General features: G+C 49.6%; 1 protein-coding gene across 1 annotated transcript in view; it reads left to right on the top strand.

Annotated features, from left to right (window-relative positions):
* The first annotated feature begins 5,806 nt into the window (after positions 1-5,806).
* Positions 5,807-21,802, top strand: part of MRPS22 (mitochondrial ribosomal protein S22) — a 53,014-nt gene continuing 37,018 nt past the window's right edge. The window contains exon 1 of the mRNA XM_063915640.1: positions 5,807-5,972. Coding sequence (XP_063771710.1) covers positions 5,894-5,972 — 79 coding nt within the window. The 5' untranslated portion in view covers positions 5,807-5,893. The remainder of the gene's footprint in view (positions 5,973-21,802) is intronic.

Below are 21,802 nucleotides of genomic sequence, written 5' to 3'. Positions count from 1 at the left end.
CCGGGTAAGACTCAAACCAGCCACACCAATCACACCGTACAACTTGTGATCTGAACCCAGTTAACAGCATGATAACAAAGGAGCCTCTGAAAAGATGGCTCACAACAATAATAACCCGATTTTTGTAACAATAACTATGTACAAGTATTGCAGACAATCCGCACTTGGGATGGGCGCCCAGCATCCACTACGGACTATGAGAAATAGAATTATCGGTAAGTAAATTCTTATTTTCTCTAACGTCCTAAGTGGATGCTGGGGACTCCGTAAGGACCATGGGGATTATACCAAAGCTCCCAAACGGGCGGGAGAGTGCGGATGACTCTGCAGCACCGAATGAGAGAACTCCAGGTCCTCCTCAGCCAGGGTATCAAATTTGTAGAATTTAGCAAACGTGTTTGCCCCTGACCAAGTAGCTGCTCGGCAAAGTTGTAAAGCCGAGACCCCTCGGGCAGCCGCCCAAGATGAGCCCACTTTCCGTGTGGAATGGGCTTTTACAGATTTTGGCTGTGGCAGGCCTGCCATAGAATGTGCAAGCTGAATTGTACTACAAATCCAACGAGCAATCGTCTGCTTAGAAGCAGGAGCACCCAGCTTGTTGGGTGCATACAGGATAAACAGCGAGTCAGATTTTCTGACTCCAGCCGTCCTGGAAACATATATTTTCAGGGCCCTGACTACGTCTAGCAACTTGGAATCCTCCAAGTCCCTAGTAGCCGCAGGCACCACAATAGGCTGGTTTAAGTGAAATGCTGAAACCACCTTAGGAAGAAATTGAGGCCGAGTCCTCAATTCTGCCCTATCCGTATGAAAAATTAGGTAAGGGCTTTTATAGGATAAAGCCGCCAATTCTGATACACGCCTGGCTGAAGCCAGGGCTAACATCATTACCACTTTCCATGTGAGATATTTTAAGTCCACAGTGGTGAGTGGTTCAAACCAATGTGATTTTAGGAATCCCAAAACTACATTGAGATCCCAAGGTGCCACTGGAGGCACAAAAGGAGGCTGTATATGCAGTACCCCCTTGACAAACGTCTGAACTTCAGGAACTGAAGCTAGTTCTTTTTGGAAGAATATTGACAGGGCCGAAATTTGAACCTTAATGGACCCTAATTTTAGGCCCATAGACAGTCCTGTTTGCAGGAAATGCAGGAAACGACCCAGTTGAAATTCCTCTGTAGGGGCCTTCCTGGCCTCACACCACGCAACATATTTACGCCAAATACGGTGATAATGTTGCACAGTTACATCCTTCCTGGCTTTGATCAGGGTAGGGATGACTTCATCCGGAATGCCTTTTTCCTTCAGGATCCGGCGTTCAACCGCCATGCCGTCAAACGCAGCCGCGGTAAGTCTTGAAACAGACATGGTCCCTGCTGGAGCAGGTCCTTTCTTAGAGGTAGAGGCCACGGGTCTTCCGTGAGCATCTCTTGAAGTTCCGGGTACCAAGTCCTTCTTGGCCAATCCGGAGCCACGAGTATAGTCTTTACTCCTCTCCTTCTTATGATTCTCAATACCTTGGGTATGAGAGGCAGAGGAGGGAACACATACACTGATCGGTACACCCACGGTGTTACCAGAGCGTCCACAGCTATTGCCTGAGGGTCCCTTGACCTGGCGCAATATCTGTCCAGTTTTTTGTTGAGGCGGGACGCCATCATGTCCACCTTTGGTTTTTCCCAACGGTTCACAATCATGTGGAAGACTTCTGGGTGAAGTCCCCACTCCCCCGGGTGGAGATCGTGTCTGCTGAGGAAGTCTGCTTCCCAGTTGTCCACTCCCGGAATGAACACTGCTGACAGTGCTATCACATGATTTTCCGCCCAGCGAAGAATCCTTGCAACTTCCGTCATTGCCCTCCTGCTTCTTGTGCCGCCCTGTCTGTTTACGTGGGCGACTGCCGTGATGTTGTCCGACTGGATCAACACCGACTGACCCTGAAGCAGAGGCCTTGCCTGACTTAGGGCATTGTAAATGGCCCTTAGTTCCAGGATATTTATGTGAAGTGACGTTTCCATGCTTGACCACAAGCCCTGGAATTTTTTTCCCTGTGTGACTGCTCCCCAGCCTCTCAGGCTGGCATCCGTGGTCACCAGGACCCAATCCTGAATGACGAATCTGCGGCCCTCTAGGAGATGAGCACTCTGTAACCACCACAGGAGAGACACCCTTGTCCTTGGAGACAGGGTTATCCGCTGATGCATTTGAAGATGCGATCCGGACCATTTGTCCAGCAGATCCCACTGAAAAGTTCTTGCGTGGAATCTGCCGAATGGAATCGCTGCGTAAGAAGCCACCATCTTTCCCAGGACCTTTGTGCATTGATGCACTGACACCTGGCCTGGTCTTAGGAGGTTCCTGACTAGGTCGGATAACTCCCTTGCTTTCTCCTCCGGGAGAAACACCTTTTTCTGTACTGTGTCCAGAATCATCCCTAGGAACAGCAGACGTGTCGTCGGAATCAGCTGCAATTTGGGAATATTTAGAATCCAACCGTGCTGTCGTAGTACTATTTGAGATAGTGCTACTCCGACCTCTAACTGTTCTCTGGACCTTGCCCTTATCAGGAGATCGTCCAAGTAAGGGATAATTAAGACGCCTTTTCTTCGAAGAAGAATCATCATTTCGGCCATTACCTTGGTAAAGACCCGGGGTGCCGTGGACAATCCAAACGGCAGCGTCTGAAACTGATAATGACAGTTCTGTACCACAAACCTGAGGTACCTTTGGTGAGAAGGGCAAATTGGGACATGGAGGTAAGCATCCTTGATGTCCAGAGACACCATATAGTCCCCTTCTTCCAGGTTCGCTATCACTGCTCTGAGTGACTCCATCTTGAACTTGAACCTTCTTATGTAAGTGTTCAAGGATTTCAGATTTAAAATGGATCTCACCGAGCCGTCCGGCTTCGGTACCACAAACAGCGTGGAATAATACCCCTTTCCCTGTTGTAGGAGGGGTACCTTGATTATCACCTGCTGGGAATACAGCTTGTGAATGGCTTCCAATATCGCCTCCCTGTCGGGGGGAGACGTTGGTAAAGCAGACTTCAGGAACCGGCGAGGGGGAGACGTCTCGAATTCCAATTTGTACCCCTGAGATACTACCTGCAGGATCCAGGGGTCCACTTGCGAGTGAGCCCACTGCGCGCTGAAAATCTTGAGACGGGCCCCCACCGTGCCTGAGTCCGCTTGTAAGGCCCCAGCGTCATGCTGAGGACTTGGCAGAAGCGGGGGAGGGCTTCTGTTCGTGGGAAGAGGCTGTCTGCTGCAGTCTTTTTCCCCTTCCTCTGCCCCGGGGCAGATATGAGTGGCCTTTTGCCCGCTTGCCCTTATGGGGACGAAAGGACTGAGTCTGAAAAGACGGTATCTTTTTCTGCTGCGAGGTGACTTGGGGTAGAAAGGTGGATTTCCCGGCCGTTGCCGTGGTCACCAAGTCCGATAGACCGACCCCAAATAACTCCTCCCCTTTATACGGCAATACTTCCATATGCCGTTTGGAATCCGCATCCCCTGACCACTGTCGCGTCCATAATCCTCTTCTGGCAGAAATGGACATCGCACTTACTCTTGATGCCAGAGTGCAAATATCCCTCTGTGCATCTCGCATATATAGAAACGCATCTTTTAAACGCTCTATAGTCAATAATATATTGTCCCTGTCCAGGGTATCAATATTTTCAGTCAGGGAATCCGACCAAGCCACCCCAGCACTGCACATCCAGGCTGAGGCGATTGCTGGTCGCAGTATAATACCAGTATGTGTGTATATACTTTTTAGGACATTTTCCAGCTTCCTATCAGCTGGTTCCTTGAGGGCGGCCGTATCAGGAGACGGTAACGCCACTTGTTTTGATAAGCGTGTGAGCGCCTTATCCACCCTAGGGGGTGTTTCCCAGCGCGCCCTAACCTCTGGCGGGAAAGGGTATAATGCCAATAATTTTTTAGAAATTAGCAGTTTTTTATCGGGGGAAACCCACGCTTCATCACACACCTCATTTAATTCATCTGATTCAGGAAAAACTACGGGTAGTTTTTTCACACCCCACATAATACCCTTTTTTGTGGTACTTGTAGTATCAGAAATGTTCAAAACCTCCTTCATTGCCGTGATCATGTAACGTGTAGCCCTACTGGAAAATACGTTTGTTTCTTCACCGTCGACACTGGAGTCAGTGTCCGTGTCTGTGTCTGTATCGACCTGATGTAACGGGCGCTTTAGAGCCCCTGACGGTGTTTGAGACGCCTGTATTAACTGATTATCCGGCTGTCTCATGTCGTCAACAGACTTTTGTAAAGTGCTGACACTATCACGTAATTCTTTCCATAAGATCATCCAGTCAGCTGTCGACTCCCTAGAGGGTGACATCACTAACACAGGCAATTGCTCCGCCTCCACACCATTTTCCTCCTCATACATGTCGACACAACGTACCGACACACCGCACACACACAGGGAATGCTCTGATAGAGGACAGGACCCCACTAGCCCTTTGGGGAGACAGAGGGAGAGTTTGCCAGCACACACCAGAGCGCTATATATATATACAGGGATAACCTTATATAAGTGTTTTTCCCCAATATAGCTGCTGTATATCTTTATATGCCAATTTTATGCCCCCCCTCTCTTGTTTTACCCTGTTTCTGTAGTGCAGGACTGCAGGGGAGAGTCAGGGAGCCTTCCTCCAACGGAGCTGTGAGGAAAAAATGGCGCCAGTGTGCTGAGGAGATAGGCTCCGCCCCCTTTTCGGCGGCCTTTCTCCCGCTTTTTTATTATAATTTAGGCAGGGGTTAAATACATCCATATAGCCCAGGAGCTATATGTGATGTATTTTTAGCCAAAAAAAGGTATTTCTATTGCGTCTCAGGGCGCCCCCCCCCAGCGCCCTGCACCCTCAGTGACCGGAGTGTGAAGTGTGCTGAGAGCAATGGCGCACAGCTGCGGTGCTGTGCGCTACCTTAATGAAGACAGGACGTCTTCTGCCGCCGATTTTCCGGACTCTTCAGTCTTCTGGCTCTGTAAGGGGGACGGCGGCGCGGCTCCGGGACCCATCCATGGCTGGGCCTGTGATCGTCTCTCTGGAGCTAATGTCCAGTAGCCTAAGAAGCCCAATCCACTCTGCACGCAGGTGAGTTCGCTTCTTCTCCCCTTAGTCCCTCGATGCAGTGAGCCTGTTGCCAGCAGGTCTCACTGAAAATAAAAAACCTACTTTAAACTTTTTCTCTAAGCAGCTCAGGAGAGCCACCTAGATTGCACACTTCTCGTTCGGGCACAAAATCTTAACTGAGGCTTGGAGGAGGGTCATAGGGGGAGGAGCCAGTGCACACCAGGTAGTCCTAAAGCTTTTTACTTTGTGCCCAGTCTCCTGCGGAGCCGCTATTCCCCATGGTCCTTACGGAGTCCCCAGCATCCACTTAGGACGTTAGAGAAATTTGATTTATTGAACTCTTAGCCATACCATATCATTTATAGCGCAAGAGGGGATTTGTTAAGTGTTCTCTGGTTATTGGTACTTGGGATTTCCAAGTGCCGGTTCTTTTTGACCAAGTCAAGCTCTCTCCTGCAGCATAAATATAAAATAATTTTTATCTTTTAATACTAATATTTGATCACCAGGACATGGTGATGATTTACTAGCGCCTGGTTATACTTCTTTTTACATTTACTTAAATTGTCTACTTCTGTGTTTTCCATTTGTAACAGTAATTTACCCTCTCCTGTGCTTTTTTTGTCTCTGGCTGAGCCTGTGACTGGCAAACAGATCCTCCGGACTCACTGCGCAGGCGGCCTTTCCTGTCTGCGGGGAACTACAACTCCCGGCACGCCTTGCGGCACATGTCCGCTGTGCAACCCGCTGTAGTCGGGCGCATCTTCCAGTGTCACCGCAGACATGGCCGCCCGCATAGCATGGCTTATCCGGAGGGCTCGTCTAGAGAGGGTCACCGGCCGGCGGAGCCTATGTGCTGGAGGTTAGATTCGTGACTCAGTAACCATTAGCCGGGAGGATGATTGCTGAGCTGTTGCGCAGTGTGGTTGGTTATGTGCGGTATAGGCGCCGTGTCTGTAGCATGCCCCATATATACACGCTTCCCACAGGTGTACATGATTCCTGCACATAGAGGTGTACCGTGCATGCTTGGCATCCTACCTCTGTGCTGTCAGTGAAACCAGCTGCATACATGTAGTGTGCACTGCTGCTGCATGATCTGGGTGCTGCTGGCTGAGAGCAGGGCACGCTAATGTTACTCTTACACACACTGCTGTATAAGCCTTATATCCTCTCTTTTATTTATTTCTTTTTTTTATCACATTTTTTATTAATTACTTTTACACTTCAGTATACCCTCTAATAAATGTATTGCACTGTAGATCTGACACACAGGATGACACATGCATGACCTTGCCAAAGTCACCAGCTTATTCCTTGTTATAATAAAACAAAACAATGCAAATAATATAACATAGACAAGCCGTACTGGTAGGTTCACCTAACACATACGCTGCCTGTGTACAATGGAACTATTCTCGCTCCAGACGTATTATACCCCTTTCACATCTCCAGTGCCGGATCCCACCCGGGAATTGGAAACGGGTCCTTCCCGGGTGGTATTCGGCATTGGAGACTCTCCTACCCTTTTCGCTGGCTTCCCGACCTGGCATGGGGGCGGAGGTGGAAGCGGCACTGGGAGATGAGCTCATCTCCGCATCGCCTCTCCCTATTCAACCCAGGAATAACACTGCTTATAACCTGGGTTGAATTACCGGGTCAGGCGACCCGGGAATTCGGACTTGACGCTTTCTCACCGCACACTGACCCGTGTCGACTCGGCAATATGCTGGGTCGATACCGGGTTATTTGTGCGTGTGAAAGGGGTATTACTTATACCGCTTTCAGATCGCAAACCGAGATCCGGCCCGGCTTGGACCCTTTAACATTGCAGTTTTGACCTGGGTTATTCCCAGGTTGGTGCCTTTCACACTGAACCCGGGTTACCCATATTAAACACTGTGATGTGATCTAAAATTGTCTTTTCTCTAACGTCCTAGAGGATGCTGGGACTCCGTAAGGACCATGGGGAATAGACGGGCTCCGCAGGAGACATGGGCACTTTAAGAAAGACTTTAGACTCTGGGTGTGCACTGGCTCCTCCCTCTATGCCCCTCCTCCAGACCTCAGTTTTAGACTGTGCCCAGAGGAAGATGGGTGCACTGCAGGGAGCTCTCCTGAGTTTCCTGCTAAGAAAGCATTTTGTTAGGTTTTTTTCTTATTTTCAGGGAGCTCTGCTGGCAACAGACTCCCTGCATCGAGGGACTGAGGAGAGAGGAGCAGACCTACTTTAATGATAGGCTCTGCTTCTCAGCTACTGGACACCATTAGCTCCAGAGGGAGTGGAACACAGGTTCGTCCTGGGCGTTCATCCCAGAGCCACGCCGCCGTTCTCCTCACAGAACCGGAAGAAACGAAGAAAGAAGACTACTGAGGTGGCAGAAGCCCTCGGGTGCTTCACTGAGGTAACGCACAGCACTGCAGCTGTGCGTCATTGCTCCCATACACCTCACACACTCCGGTCACTGTAAGGGTGCAGGGCGCAGGGGGGGCGCCCTGGGCAGCAATAGAATACCTCTCCTATGGCAAATGACTATATACATGTACAGGTGGCAGGGCCGGCTCCAGGCCTACTAGCACCCTGAGCGAGAAAATGTAAAAGTGCCCCCCCCCCATGCGCGCGCTCCTGGAAAAGTGGGCGTGGCCTCCTGTAAAAAGTGGGCGTGGTCTCGTCCCCCAGCAGTGTCAGCTACACATGACATGCCCTCCAGCAGTGCCAGCTACACGTGATAGTGTTCACTTTTTAGGGCAGGTTGCTGATCACAGGGAGGGCACATTTTTAAGTTAGGTGGGCAAAATGATGTACATACTGTAATGCTTGTTGTTCCCATTTCCACACGCTAAAGCATGGACAGTGCGCGCAAAAATTTAGGGGAGTTACTTCGTGGGGAAGGTGCGTAGCCACATTATAGTGGCAATTCACATTACACCACACAGTAGTGCAGCTAATACACATTGCACCAGGTAGAACCTCCTATAAGAGCACGTTAGACACATTGCGCCAGGTAGAGCACTGAGACACACTGCCCAGCCACAGACGCCTAGCGGGAACACTACATGATATTCCCCCCAGCAGTGCCAGCTACACATGACATGCCCCCCAGCAGTGCCAGCTACACGTGACATGACCCCCAGCAGTGCCAGCTACATAAATGGCCACACAGTTCCAGATGGATAAATGCCCCCACAGAGCCAGATATGCCCCCACGGAGCCAGAAATGCCCCCACGGAGCCAGATATGCCCCCACGGAGCCAGATATGCCCCCACGGAGCCAGAAATGCCTCCACAGGGCATCTCAGCCCGCGCCTGCCCAAGCGTCTCAGAGGCCATCAGGGGCTCAAAAACGCCCGCTACCTCAGATGGCAGACACAGATGTCGACTCGGAGTCTGACTCCAGTGTAGACGAGGATGAGACAAATGTACAGTCCACAAGGGCCATCCGATGCATGATTACGGCAATGAAAAATGTGTTGCACATTTCTGACATTAACCCGGTTACCACTAAAAAGGGTATTATGTTTGGGGAGAAAAAGCAGCCAGTGACTTTTCCCCCATCTGATGAGTTAAATGAATTGTGTGAAGAAGCGTGGTGTTCCCCAGATAAGAAATTAGTGATTTCTAAGCGGTTACTAATGGCGTACCCTTTCCCGCCAACGGACAGGTTGTGTTGGGAAACATCCCCTAGGGTGGACAAGGCGCTCACACGCTTATCAAAAAAGGTGGCACTGCCGTCTCAGGATACGGCCGCCTTAAAGGAGCCTGCAGATAGAAAGTAGGAGGCTATCCTGAAGTCTGTGTATACACACTCAGGTACTATACTGAGACCTGCTATTGCTTCAGCATGGATGTGTAGTGCTGCAGCAGCATGGTCTGATTCCCTGTCAGATAACATTGATACCCTGGACAGGGATACTATTTTGCTAACCATAGAGCATATTAAAGACGTAGTCTTATATATGAGGGATGCACAGAGGGACATTTGCCGGCTGGCATCTAGAATTAATGCAATGTCCATTTCTGCCAGGAGAGTATTATGGACTCGGCAGTGGACAGGTGATGCTGATTCTAAAAGGCACATGGAAGTTTTGCCTTATAAAGGTGAGAAATTGTTTGGGGACGGTCTCTCGGACCTCGTATCCACAGCAACAGCTGGGAAGTCGACTTTTTTACCTCAGGTTCCCTCACAGCCTAAGAAAGCACCGTATTATCAAGTACAGTCCTTTCGGCCTCAGAAAGGCAAGCGGGTCAGAGGCGCGTCCTTTCTGCCCAGAGGCAGGGGTAGAGGGAAAAAGCTGCACCAGACAGCCAGTTCCCAGGAACAAAAATCCTCCGCTGCTTCCACTAAGTCCACCGCATGACGCTGGGGCTCCACAGGTGGAGCCAGGTGCGGTGGGGGGCCCGTTTCCGGAACTTCAGCGACCAGTGGGTTCGCTCACAGGTGGATCTCTGGGTTCTGCAAGTGGTATCTCAGGGATACAAGCTGGAGTTCGAGGCGTCTCCCCCTCGCCGTTACCTCAAATCAGCCTTGCCAGCTACTCCCAAGGAAAAGGAGGTAGTACTGGCGGCAATTCACAAGCTGTACCTTCAGCAGGTGATAATCGAAGTTCCCCTCCTTCAACAGGGATGGGGTTACTATTCCACAATGTTTGTGGTACCGAAACCAGATGGTTCGGTGAGACCCATTCTAAATTTGAAATCCTTGAACACTTATATAAGGAAGTTCAAGTTCAAAATGGAATCGATGATGATACTCCTTCGAAAGAAGGGAGTTATAATTCTCCCGTACTTGGACGATCTCCTTATAAAGGCAAGGTCCAAGGAGCAGTTGTTGGTCGGAGTAGCACTATCTCGGGAAGAGCTACAACAGCACGGCTGGATTCTGAATATCCCAAAGTCGCAGCTGGTTCCTACGACGCGTCTGCTGTTCTTGGGCATGATTCTGGACACAGAACAGAAGATGGTGTTTCTCCCGGAGGAGAAGGCCAAGGAGTTGTCATCTCTGGTCAGAGACCTCCTGAAACCAAAACAGGTGTAGGTGCATCACTGCACGCGAGTCCTGGGAAAGATGGTAGCTTCTTACGATGCAATTCCCTTCGGCAGGTTCCATGCAAGGATCTTTCAGTGGGATCTGTTAGACAAGTGGTCCGGATCGCATCTTCAGATGCATCGGCTGATCACCCTGTCCCCGAGGGCCAGGGTGTCTCTGCTGTGGTGGCTGCAGAGTGCTCATCTTCTCGAGGGCCGCAGATTCGGCATTCAGGACTGGGTCCTGGTGACCACGGATGCAAGCCTCCGAGGCTGGGGAGCAGTCACTCAGGGAAGAAACTTCCAAGGACAATGTTCGAGTCAGGAGACTTCCCTACACATAAATATTCTGGAACTAAGGGCCATTTACAATGCCCTAAGTCAAGCAGAACCCCTGTTTCAAAACCAGCCGGTGCTGATTCAGTCAGACAGCATCACGGCTGTCGCCCATGTAAACCGACAGGGCGGCACAAGAAGCAGGATGGCGATGGCAGAAGCCACAAGGATTCTCCGATGGGCGGAGAATCACGTGCTAGCACTGTCAGCAGTGTTCGTTCCGGGTGTGGACAACTGGGAAGCAGACTTCCTCAGCAGGCACGACCTCCACCCGGGAGAGTGGGGACTTCATCCAGAAGTCTTCCAGCTGATTGTAAATCGTTGGGAAAGGCCACAGGTGGACATGATGGCGTCCCGCCTCAACAAAAAGCTAAAAAGATATTGCGCCAGGTCAAGGGACCCTCAGGCGATAGCTGTGGACGCTCTAGTGACACCGTGGGTGTACCAGTCGGTTTATGTGTTCCCTCCTCTTCCTCTCATACCAAAGGTACTGAGGATAATAAGAAAGAGAGGAGTAAGAACTATACTCATCGTTCCGGATTGGCCAAGAAGAACTTGGTACCCGGAACTACGAGAAATGATCTCAGAGGACCCTTGGCCTCTGCCACTCCGACAGGACCTGCTACAGCAGGGGCCCTGTCTGTTCCAAGACTTACCGCGGCTGCGTTTGACGGCATGGCGGTTGAACGCCGGATCCTAATTGAAAAGGACATTCCAGTTGAAGTCATCCCTACGCTGATAAAAGCTAGGAAGGATGTGACAGCAAAACATTATCACCGCATATGGCGAAAATATGTTGCTTGGTGTGAGGCCATGAAGGCCCCAACAGAGGAATTTCAGCTGGGTCGATTTCTGCACTTCCTACAGTCAGGAGTGACTATGGGCCTAAAATTGGGATCCATTAAAGTCCAGATTTCGGCCCTGTCTATTTTCTTTCAAAAAGAACTGGCTTCACTGCCTGAAGTTCAGACGTTTGTTAAGGGAGTGCTGCATATTCAGCCCCCTTTTGTGCCTCCAGTGGCACCTTGGGATCTCAACGTAGTGTAGGATTTCCTAAAATCACATATGTTTGAGCCACTTCAGACCGTGGAGTTGAAGTATCTCACGTGGAAGGTAGTCATGCTGTTGGCCTTGGCCTCAGCTAGGCGTGTGTCAGAATTGGCGGCTTTGTCCTGTAAAAGCCCATATCTGATTTTCCATATGGACAGGGCAGAATTGAGGACTCGTCCCCAATTTCTCCCAAAGGTGGTATCAGCGTTTCATTTGAACCAACCTATTGTGGTGCCTGCGGCTACTCGGGACTTGGAGGATTCCAAGTTGCTGGACGTAGTCCGGGCCCTGAAAATCTATGTTTCCAGGATGGCTAGAGTCAGAAAAACTGACTCGCTGTTTATCCTGCATGCACCCAACAAGCTGGGTGCTCCTGCTTCAAAGCAGACTATTGCTCGCTGGATCTGTAGCACGATTCAACTTGCACATTCTACGGCTGGACTGCCGCATCCTAAATCAGTAAAAGCCCATTCCACGGGGAAGGTGGGCTCTTCTTGGGCGGCTGCCCGAGGGGTCTCGGCTTTACAACTTTGCCGAGCTGCTACTTGGTCGGGATCAAACACTTTTGCAAAATTCTACAAGTTTGATACCCTGGCTGAGGAGGACCTTGAGTTTGCTCATTCGGTGCTGCAGAGTCATCCGCACTCTCCCGCCCGTTTGGGAGCTTTGGTGTAATCCCCATGGTCCTTACGGAGTACCCAGCATCCACTAGGACGTCAGAGAAAATAAGAATTTACTCACCGGTAATTCTATTTCTCGTAGTCCGTAGTGGATGCTGGGAGCCCGTCCCAAGGCCCTCATTCCGAGTTGTTCGCTCGCAAGCTGCTTTTAGCAGCTTTGCACACGCTAAGCCGCCGCCTACTGGGAGTGAATCTTAGCATAGTAAAATTGCGAACGAAAGATTCTCAAAATTGCGATTACACACCTCTTAGCAGTTTCTGAGTAGCTTCAAACTTACTCGGCATCTGCGATCAGTTCAGTGCTTGTCGTTCCTGGTTTGACGTCACAAACACACCCAGTGTTCGCCCAGACACTCCTCCGTTTCTTCAGCCACTCCCGCGTTTTTCCCAGAAACGGTAGCGTTTTTTCACACACACCCATAAAACGGCCAGTTTCTGCCCAGAAACACCCACTTCCTGTCAATCACATTACGATCACCAGAACGAAGAAAAAACCGTGAGTAAAATTCCTAACTGCATAGCAAATTTACTTGGCGCAGTCGCACTGCGGACATTGCGCATGCGCATTCGCGACTAATCGCTCCGTTGCGAAAAAAAAATAACGAGCAAACAACTCGGAATGACCCCCCAAGTGCGGATTTTCTGCAATACTTGTTTATAGTTATTGCTTAACTAAGGGTTATTGTTCTGAGCCATCTGTTGAATGAGGCTCAGTTGTTATTCAAACTGTTAACTGGGTATAGTTATCACAAGTTGTACGGTGTGATTGGTGTGGCTGGTATGAGTCTTACCCTGGATTCCAAATCCTTTCCTAGTAATGTCAGCTCTTCCGGGCACAGTTTCCCTAACTGAGGTCTGGAGGAGGGGCATAGAGGGAGGAGCCAGTGCACACCAGATATAGTACCTAATCTTTCTTTTAAGAGTGCCCAGTCTCCTGCGGAGCCCGTCTATTCCCCATGGTCCTTACGGAGTACCCAGCATCCACTACGGACTACGAGAAATAGAATTACCGGTGAGTACATTCTTATTTTTTACCTTATGTTCCCCCACAACATACTAAGAAGGCACCTCATTACCAAATGCAGTCCTTTCGTTCAAATAAAAGCAAAAAGGTACGGGGATCGTCCTTTCTTGCCAGAGGTAAAGGCAAGGGAAAAAAGCTGCACACAGCTAGTTCCCAGGAGCAGAAGTCCCCCCCTACGTCTGCAAAATCCACCGCATGACGCCGAGACTTCCCTGGGGGGGCCAGATCAAGTGGGGGCACGTCTTCGATTTTTCAGCCACTTCTGGGTTCACTCACAGGTGGATCCCTGGGCAATAGAGATTGTTTCTCAGGGATACAGGCTGGAATTCGAAGAGATGCCTCCTCGCCGGTTTTTCAAATCGGCTCTGCCAGCTTCTCCGTCAGAAAGGGAGTTAGTGTTAACTGCAATTAAAAAATTGTACCTGCAACAGGTGATAGTCAAGGTTCCTCTTCTCCAGCAAGGAAAGGGGTATTACTCAACCCTGTTTGTGGTTCTGAAACCTGACGGTTCGGTCAGACCCATTTTGAATCTGAAATCCCTGAACCTGTACTTGAAAAAGTTCAAGTTCAAGATGGAATCGCTCGGAGCGGTCATCGCCAGCCTGGAGGGGGGGGAATTGGATGGTTTCCCTGGACATAAAGGATGCTTACCTTCATGTTCCGATTTTTCTTCCTCACCAGGTGTTCCTGAGATTTGCGGTACAGGACTGTCATTACCAATTTCAGACGTTGCCATTTGGGCTTTCCACGGCCCCGAGAATTTTCACCAAGGTAATAGCGGAAAGGATGGTACTCCTGCTCAAGCAGGGTGTCACAATTATCCCATTCTTGGACGTTCACCTCATAAAGGCGAGATCTCGAGAGAAGTTACTGGACAGCGTGTCACTGTCAGTGAGGACGTTGCAACAGCACGGCTGGATTCTCAATATTCCGAAGTCCCAGCTGGTTCCTACAACGCGTCTGACCTTTTTGGGCCTGATTCTGGACACAGAACAGAAAAAGGTTTTTCTTCCGATGGAAAAGGCTCAGGAGCTCATAGCCCTGGTCAGGAACCTATTAAAGCCAAAAAAGGTTTCAATGCTTCACTGCACCCGTGTCCGGGGGAAGATGGTGGCATCGTACGAGGCCATCCCCTTCGGCAGGTTCAATGCGAGGACTTTTCAATGGGACCTACTGGACAAATGGTCCGGGTCTCATTTACAAATGCATCAAAGGATCACCCTGTCTCCCAGAGCCAGGATATCTCTCCTGTGGTGGCTGCACAGTGCTTACCTCCTGGAAGGCCGCAGTTTCGGCATTCAGGACTGGATCCTGGTGACCACGGACGCGAGCCTCCGAGTTTGGGGAGCAGTCACACAGGGAAGAAATTTCCAAGGACTTTGGTCAAGTCAAGAGACTTGTCTTCACATCAACATCCTGGTACTAAGGGCCATATACAACGCCCTGCGTCAAGTGGATATCTTACTTCGCAATCGACCAGTTCTGATCCAGTCAGACAACTTCACCGCAGTAGCTCATGTAAACCGCCAAGGCGGCACAAGGAGCAAAGTGGCAATGGCGGAAGCCACCAGAATTCTTCGCTGGGCGGAGAATCATGTAAGCGCTCTGTCAGCAGTGTTCATTCCGGGAGTGGACAACTGGGAAGCATACTTCCTCAGCAGACACGATCTGCATCCGAGAGAGTGGGGACTTCCTCAGGAAGTCTCTGCGCACATTGCAAGTCGGTGGGGACTACCCCAAATAGACATGATGGCATCCCGTCTCAACAAAAAGCTACAAAGGTATTGCGCCAGGTCAAGAGACCCTCAGGCGGTAGCTGTGGACGCCCTAGTGACACCGTGGGTGTTCCAGTCGGTATATGTGCTTCATCCTCTTTCTCTCATACCCAAGGTGTTGAGGATAATAAGACAAAGAGGAGTGAGAACAATTCTCATTGTTCCAGATTGGCCACGAAGGACCTGGTATCCGGATCTGCAAGAAATGCTCACAGAAGATCCGTGGCCTCTTCCTCTAAGGCAGGACCTGTTACAACAAGGTCCCTGTCTGTTCCAAGACTTACCGCGGCTGCGTTTGACGGCATGGCGGTTGAACACCGGATCCTAGCGGAAAAAGGTATTCCGGATGAGGTCATTCCTACGCTAATAAAGGCTAGGAAGGACGTGACGTCTAAACATTATCACCGAATATGGCGAAAATATATTTCTTGGTGTGAGGCCAGGAATGCTCCTACGGCAGTGGTTCCCAAACTGTGTGCCGTGGCACCCTGGGGTGCCGCGGGACACTTGCAGGGGTGCCTCGGGTTGGTGCTCCAGGGCCAATTCAAAATATTTATTATCCATGTAATAGGAAAAACTAGTACTTGTGGCTGCCAGTCATAAAATATGTGTACAAACAGAAGCAAATCTTGTCCCTCACCACATAACTGAACCTAAGTATGACATATAAACATAATTTACTTAATTTAATATTTTTTATACATTTCCCAATTAGAAACTTTTGGACTAGGGGTGCCGTGATAAAAATTCTGTTACTCTAGGGCGCCGTGATTCAAAAATGTTTGGGAACCACTGTCCTACGGAATAATTCCATCTAGGCCGTTTTCTTCACTTCCTACAAACTGGAGTGAATTTGGGCCTAAAATTAGGCTACATTAAAGTTCAGATTTCGGCCTTATCCATTTTCTTTCAAAAGGAATTGGCCTCGTTACCTGAAGTACAGACTTTTGTGAAGGGAGTACTGCATATTCAGCCTCCTTTTGTACCTCCGGTGGCGCCTTGGGACCTTAACGTGGTGTTAAGTTTCCTTAAGTCACATTGGTTTGAACCACTTAAAACAGTGGAGGTGAAATTTCTTACTTGGAAGGTGGTCATGTTGTTATCCTTGGCTTCGGCTAGGCGAGTTTCGGAATTGGCGGCTTTATCACATAAAAGCCCCTATCTGGTTTTCCATATGGATAGAGCGGAGTTGCGGACCCGTCCTCAATTCCTACCTAAGGTGGTCTCATCCTTTCATATGAACCAACCTATTGTCGTGCCTGTGGCTACACATGACTTGGAGGATTCCGAGTCCCTTGATGTGGTCATGGCTTTGAAAATTTACGTGGCCAGAACGGCTAGGATCAGAAAAACAGAAGCACTGTTTGTCCTGTATGCAGCCAACAAGGTTGGCGGACCTGCTTCAAAGCATACTATTGCTCGCTGGATCTGTAACACGATTCAGCAGGCGCATTCTACGGCAGAATTGCCGTTACCAAAATCGGTTAAGGCCCATTCCACTAGGAAGGTGGGCTCATCTTGGGCGGCTGCCCGAGGGGTCTCGGCACTACAGCTGTGCCGAGCTGCTACTTGGTCGGGGTCAAACACCTTTGCAAAGTTCTAAAAGTTTGATACCCTGGCTGATGAGGACCTCCTGTTTGCTCAATCGGTGCTGCAGAGTCATCCGCACTCTTCCGCCCGTTTGGGAGCTTTGGTATAATCCCCATGGTCCTTACAGAGTCCCAGCATCCTCTAGGACGTTAGAGAAAATAAGATTTTACACTTACCGGTAAATCTATTTCTCGTAGTCCGTAGAGGATGCTGGGCGCCCGTCCCAAGTGCGGACTTCTTCTGCAAGACTTGTATATAGTTATTGCTTACATAAGGGTTATATTATAGTTCATCGGTTTGGACCGAGACTCTGTTGTTTGTTCATACTGTTAACTGGGTAGTTTATCACAGGTTATATGGTGTTATTGGTGTGGCTGGAAATCCTTTCCTCGTACTGTCCATCTCCTCTGGGCACAATTTCTCTAACTGAGGTCTGGAGGAGGGGCATAGAGGGAGGAGCCAGTGCACACCCAGAGTCTAAAGTCTTTCTTAAAGTGCCCATGTCTCCTGCGGAGCCCGTCTATTCCCCATGGTCCTTACGGATTCCCAGCATCCTCTACGGACTACGAGAAATAGATTCACCGGTAAGTGTAAAATCTTATTTTCTGGCTCACGTTGATGAGGTTTCAAAAGAAATAATAGGAGGGGCTGGGGACTGCTCTGAGCTGACACATAAACAGCCAATCAGCACCTTTTTCTGAGGATATCCCGGGACAGAGGCTTTCACACTGCACAACGAACTGCGTCTGACACGTGTTTAACCCCCTTCATTTAACCTGGGTTGAAATGCCGGGTTGCTTGACCTGCGATATTCACTTTGGTGCTTTCACACTGCACCTCGACCCGGCAATAAGCCGGGTTATTGATGCGATATGAAAGCGGTATTATACTCCTTTTCCACTTAAAACCCAGGTCCGACCCAGGTAACTGAACATGGGTTTCAAGCAGTGTGACAGTACCGTTCACACTGAAGGCTGCGCCCGGGTTAGTGGCGGGTGTTCACTCTTACAGCGCTTGGAGATGACATAGATAAGCCGGCTCTAACAGGTCGGATGACCCTGTTACCCGTTTACCCTGCAGCCTTAACCCCTTTTCCACTGAGCCGCGACCTGGGTAGATCCAGCAATAACCTTGGTTATTGCGGCAGTGGAAAAGGGGTATTAGTAAAATAATAAGGATTATTGTCTGCCTGGTACGGGATTCCAAAGGAATTGAGAGTTGATTCATGGTACCTGTAATAGGTTTTAGAATGTTCTATATGCAGTCCGTTTACTTCATTACTAGCGTAGCTAAGACGTCTATTGCTTAGCAGCACTGCTTCTTCTCTGCTGTGTAGTAGTAGTAGTAGTAGTAGTGTATCTGAATAAATTCCCTGACACACTGTCGTCAGTAAATAGATACAAGTCGGTAACATCAAGAACCAGTGATTTGGGGCAGTGAAAGTTACATGATCTTAATATCCTGTCTAGAAATATTGGTATAATGTGGGATGTAAGTTTGTAATCTAGGTTATTGTCAGTTACACAGGTTTTCTATGTAGATATCTATATAAGTAACAGTGGAGTAAAATCTTTAGCATTTGACTAAAAGACAAAATACCCCAGGAAAGCGCTGTATGACACAGATTTACATGTTGCTTTCTCATAACATAAATTATATATTTGTTATTTTGTTTTCTCTAACGTCCTAGTGGATGCTGGGGACTCAGAAAGGACCATGGGGAATAGCGGCTCCGCAGGAGACTGGGCACAAAAGTAAAAGCTTTAGGACTACCTGGTGTGCACTGGCTCCTCCCCCTATGACCCTCCTCCAAGCCTCAGTTAGATTTTTGTGCCCGAACGAGAAGGGTGCAGTCTAGGTGGCTCTCCTGAGCTGCTTAGAAAAAAGTTTAGTTTTAGGTTTTTTATTTTCAGTGAGACCTGCTGGCAACAGGCTCACTGCACCGAGGGACTAAGGGGAGAAGAAGCGAACTCACCTGCGTGCAGAGTGGATTGGGCTTCTTAGGCTACTGGACATTAGCTCCAGAGGGACGATCACAGGCCCAGCCATGGATGGGTCCCAGAGCCGCGCCGCCGTCCCCCTTACAGAGCCAGAAGACTGAAGAGGTCCGGAAAATCGGCGGCAGAAGACGTCCTGTCTTCAATAAGGTAGCGCACAGCACCGCAGCTGTGCGCCATTGCTCTCAGCACACTTCACACTCCGGTCACTGAGGGTGCAGGGCGCTGGGGGGGGGCGCCCTGAGACGCAATAAAAACACCTTTTTTGGCAAAAAATACATCACATATAGCTCCTGGGCTATATGGATGCATTTAACCCCTGCCAATTTTTCCATAAAAAAGCGGGAGAAAGGCCGCCGAAAAGGGGGCGGAGCCTATCTCCTCAGCACACTGGCGCCATTTTTTCCTCACAGCTCCGTTGGAGGAAGGCTCCCTGACTCTCCCCTGCAGTCCTGAACTACAGAAACAGGGTAAAACAAGAGAGGGGGGGCACTAATTTGGCAGATAAATATATATTGCAGCTATATCAGGGAAAAACACTTATATAAGGTTATCCCTATATATATATAGCGCTCTGGTGTGTGCTGGCAAACTCTCCCTCTGTCTCCCCAAAGGGCTAGTGGGGTCCTGTCCTCTGTCAGAGCATTCCCTGTGTGTGTGCTGTGTGTCGGTACGTTGTGTCGACATGTATGAGGAGGAAAATGGTGTGGAGGCGGAGCAATTGCCTGTGTTAGTGATGTCACCCCCTAGGGAGTCGACACCTGACTGGATGGTCTTATGGAAAGAATTACGTGATAGTGTCAGCACTTTACAAAAGACTGTTGACGACATGAGACAGCCGGCAAATCAGTTAATACCTGTACAGGCGTCTCAAACACCGTCAGGGGCTCTAAAACGCCCGTTACCTCAGGTCGATACAGACACGGACACTGACTCCAGTGTCGACGGTGAGGAAACAAACGTATTTTCCAGTAGGGCCACACGTTACATGATCACGGCAATGAAGGAGGTTTTGAACATTTCTGATACTACAAGTACCACAAAAAAGGGTATTATGTGGGGTGTGAAAAAACTACCCGTAGTTTTTCCTGAATCAGATGAATTAAATGAGGTGTGTGATGAAGCGTGGGTTTCCCCCGATAAAAAACTGCTAATTTCTAAAAAATTATTGGCATTATACCCTTTCCCGCCAGAGGTTAGGGCACGTTGGGAAACACCCCCTAGGGTAGATAAGGCGCTCACACGCTTATCAAAACAAGTGGCGTTACCGTCTCCTGATACGGCCGCCCTCAAGGAACCAGCTGATAGGAAGCTGGAAAATATCCTAAAAAGTATATACACACATACTGGTATTATACTGCGACCAGCAATCGCCTCAGCCTGGATGTGCAGTGCTGGGGTGGCTTGGTCGGATTCCCTGACTGAAAATATTGATACCCTGGACAGGGACAATATATTATTGACTATAGAGCATTTAAAGGATGCATTTCTATATATGCGAGATGCACAGAGGGATATTTGCACTCTGGCATCAAGAGTAAGTGCGATGTCCATTTCTGCCAGAAGAGGGTTATGGACGCGACAGTGGTCAGGTGATGCGGATTCCAAACGGCATATGGAAGTATTGCCGTATAAAGGGGAGGAGTTATTTGGGGTCGGTCTATCGGACCTGGTGGCCACGGCAACGGCTGGGAAATCCACCTTTTTACCCCAGGTCACCTCTCAGCAGAAAAAGATACCGTCTTTTCAGGCTCAGTCCTTTCGTCCCCATAAGGGCAAGCGGGCAAAAGGCCACTCATATCTGCCCCGGGGCAGAGGAAGGGGAAAAAGACTGCAGCAGACAGCCTCTTCCCACGGACAGAAGCCCTCCCCCGCTTCTGCCAAGTCCTCAGCATGACGCTGGGGCCTTACAAGCGGACTCAGGCACGGTGGGGGCCCGTCTCAAGAATTTCAGCGCGCAGTGGGCTCACTCGCAAGTGGACCCCTGGATCCTGCAGGTAGTATCTCAGGGGTACAAATTGGAATTCGAGACGTCTCCCCCTCGCCGGTTCCTGAAGTCTGCTTTACCAACGTCTCCCCCCGACAGGGAGGCGGTATTGGAAGCCATTCACAAGCTGTATTCCCAGCAGGTGATAATCAAGGTACCCCTCCTACAACAGGGAAAGGGGTATTATTCCACGCTGTTTGTGGTACCGAAGCCGGACGGCTCGGTGAGACCCATTTTAAATCTGAAATCCTTGAACACTTACATAAAAAGGTTCAAGTTCAAGATGGAGTCACTCAGAGCAGTGATAGCGAACCTGGAAGAAGGGGACTATATGGTGTCTCTGGACATCAAGGATGCTTACCTCCATGTCCCAATTTACCCTTCTCACCAAGGGTACCTCAGGTTTGTTGTACAGAACTGTCACTATCAGTTTCAGACGCTGCCGTTTGGATTGTCCACGGCACCCTGGGTCTTTACCAAGGTAATGGCCGAAATGATGATTCTTCTTCAAAGAAAAGGCGTCTTAATTATCCCTTACTTGGACGATCTCCTGATAAGGGCAAGGTCCAGAGAACAGTTAGAGGTCGGAGTAGCACTATCTCAAGTAGTACTACGACAGCACGGATGGATTCTAAATATTCCAAAATCGCAGCTGATTCCGACGACACGTCTGCTGTTCCTAGGGATGATTCTGGACACAGTACAGAAAAAGGTGTTTCTCCCGGAGGAGAAAGCCAGGGAGTTATCCGACCTAGTCAGGAACCTCCTAAGACCAGGCCAAGTGTCAGTGCATCAATGCACAAGGGTCCTGGGAAAGATGGTGGCTTCTTACGAAGCGATTCCATTCGGCAGATTCCACGCAAGAACTTTTCAGTGGGATCTGCTGGACAAATGGTCCGGATTGCATCTTCAAATGCATCAGCGGATAACCCTGTCTCCAAGGACAAGGGTGTCTCTCCTGTGGTGGTTACAGAGTGCTCATCTCCTAGAGGGCCGCAGATTCGGCATTCAGGATTGGGTCCTGGTGACCACGGATGCCAGCCTGAGAGGCTGGGGAGCAGTCACACAGGGAAAAAATTTCCAGGGCTTGTGGTCAAGCATGGAAACGTCACTTTACATAAATATCCTGGAACTAAGGGCCATTTACAATGCCCTAAGTCAGGCAAGGCCTCTGCTTCAGGGTCAGCCGGTGTTGATCCAGTCGGGCAACATCACGGCAGTCGCCCA

Source organism: Pseudophryne corroboree, chromosome 4 (genome assembly GCF_028390025.1).
Source record: "Pseudophryne corroboree isolate aPseCor3 chromosome 4, aPseCor3.hap2, whole genome shotgun sequence".
In the NCBI taxonomy this organism is placed as follows: Eukaryota; Metazoa; Chordata; class Amphibia; order Anura; family Myobatrachidae; genus Pseudophryne; species Pseudophryne corroboree.
The sequence above is the reverse complement of the archived record's forward strand: the minus strand, read 5'-3'. Positions and strand labels throughout refer to the sequence as shown.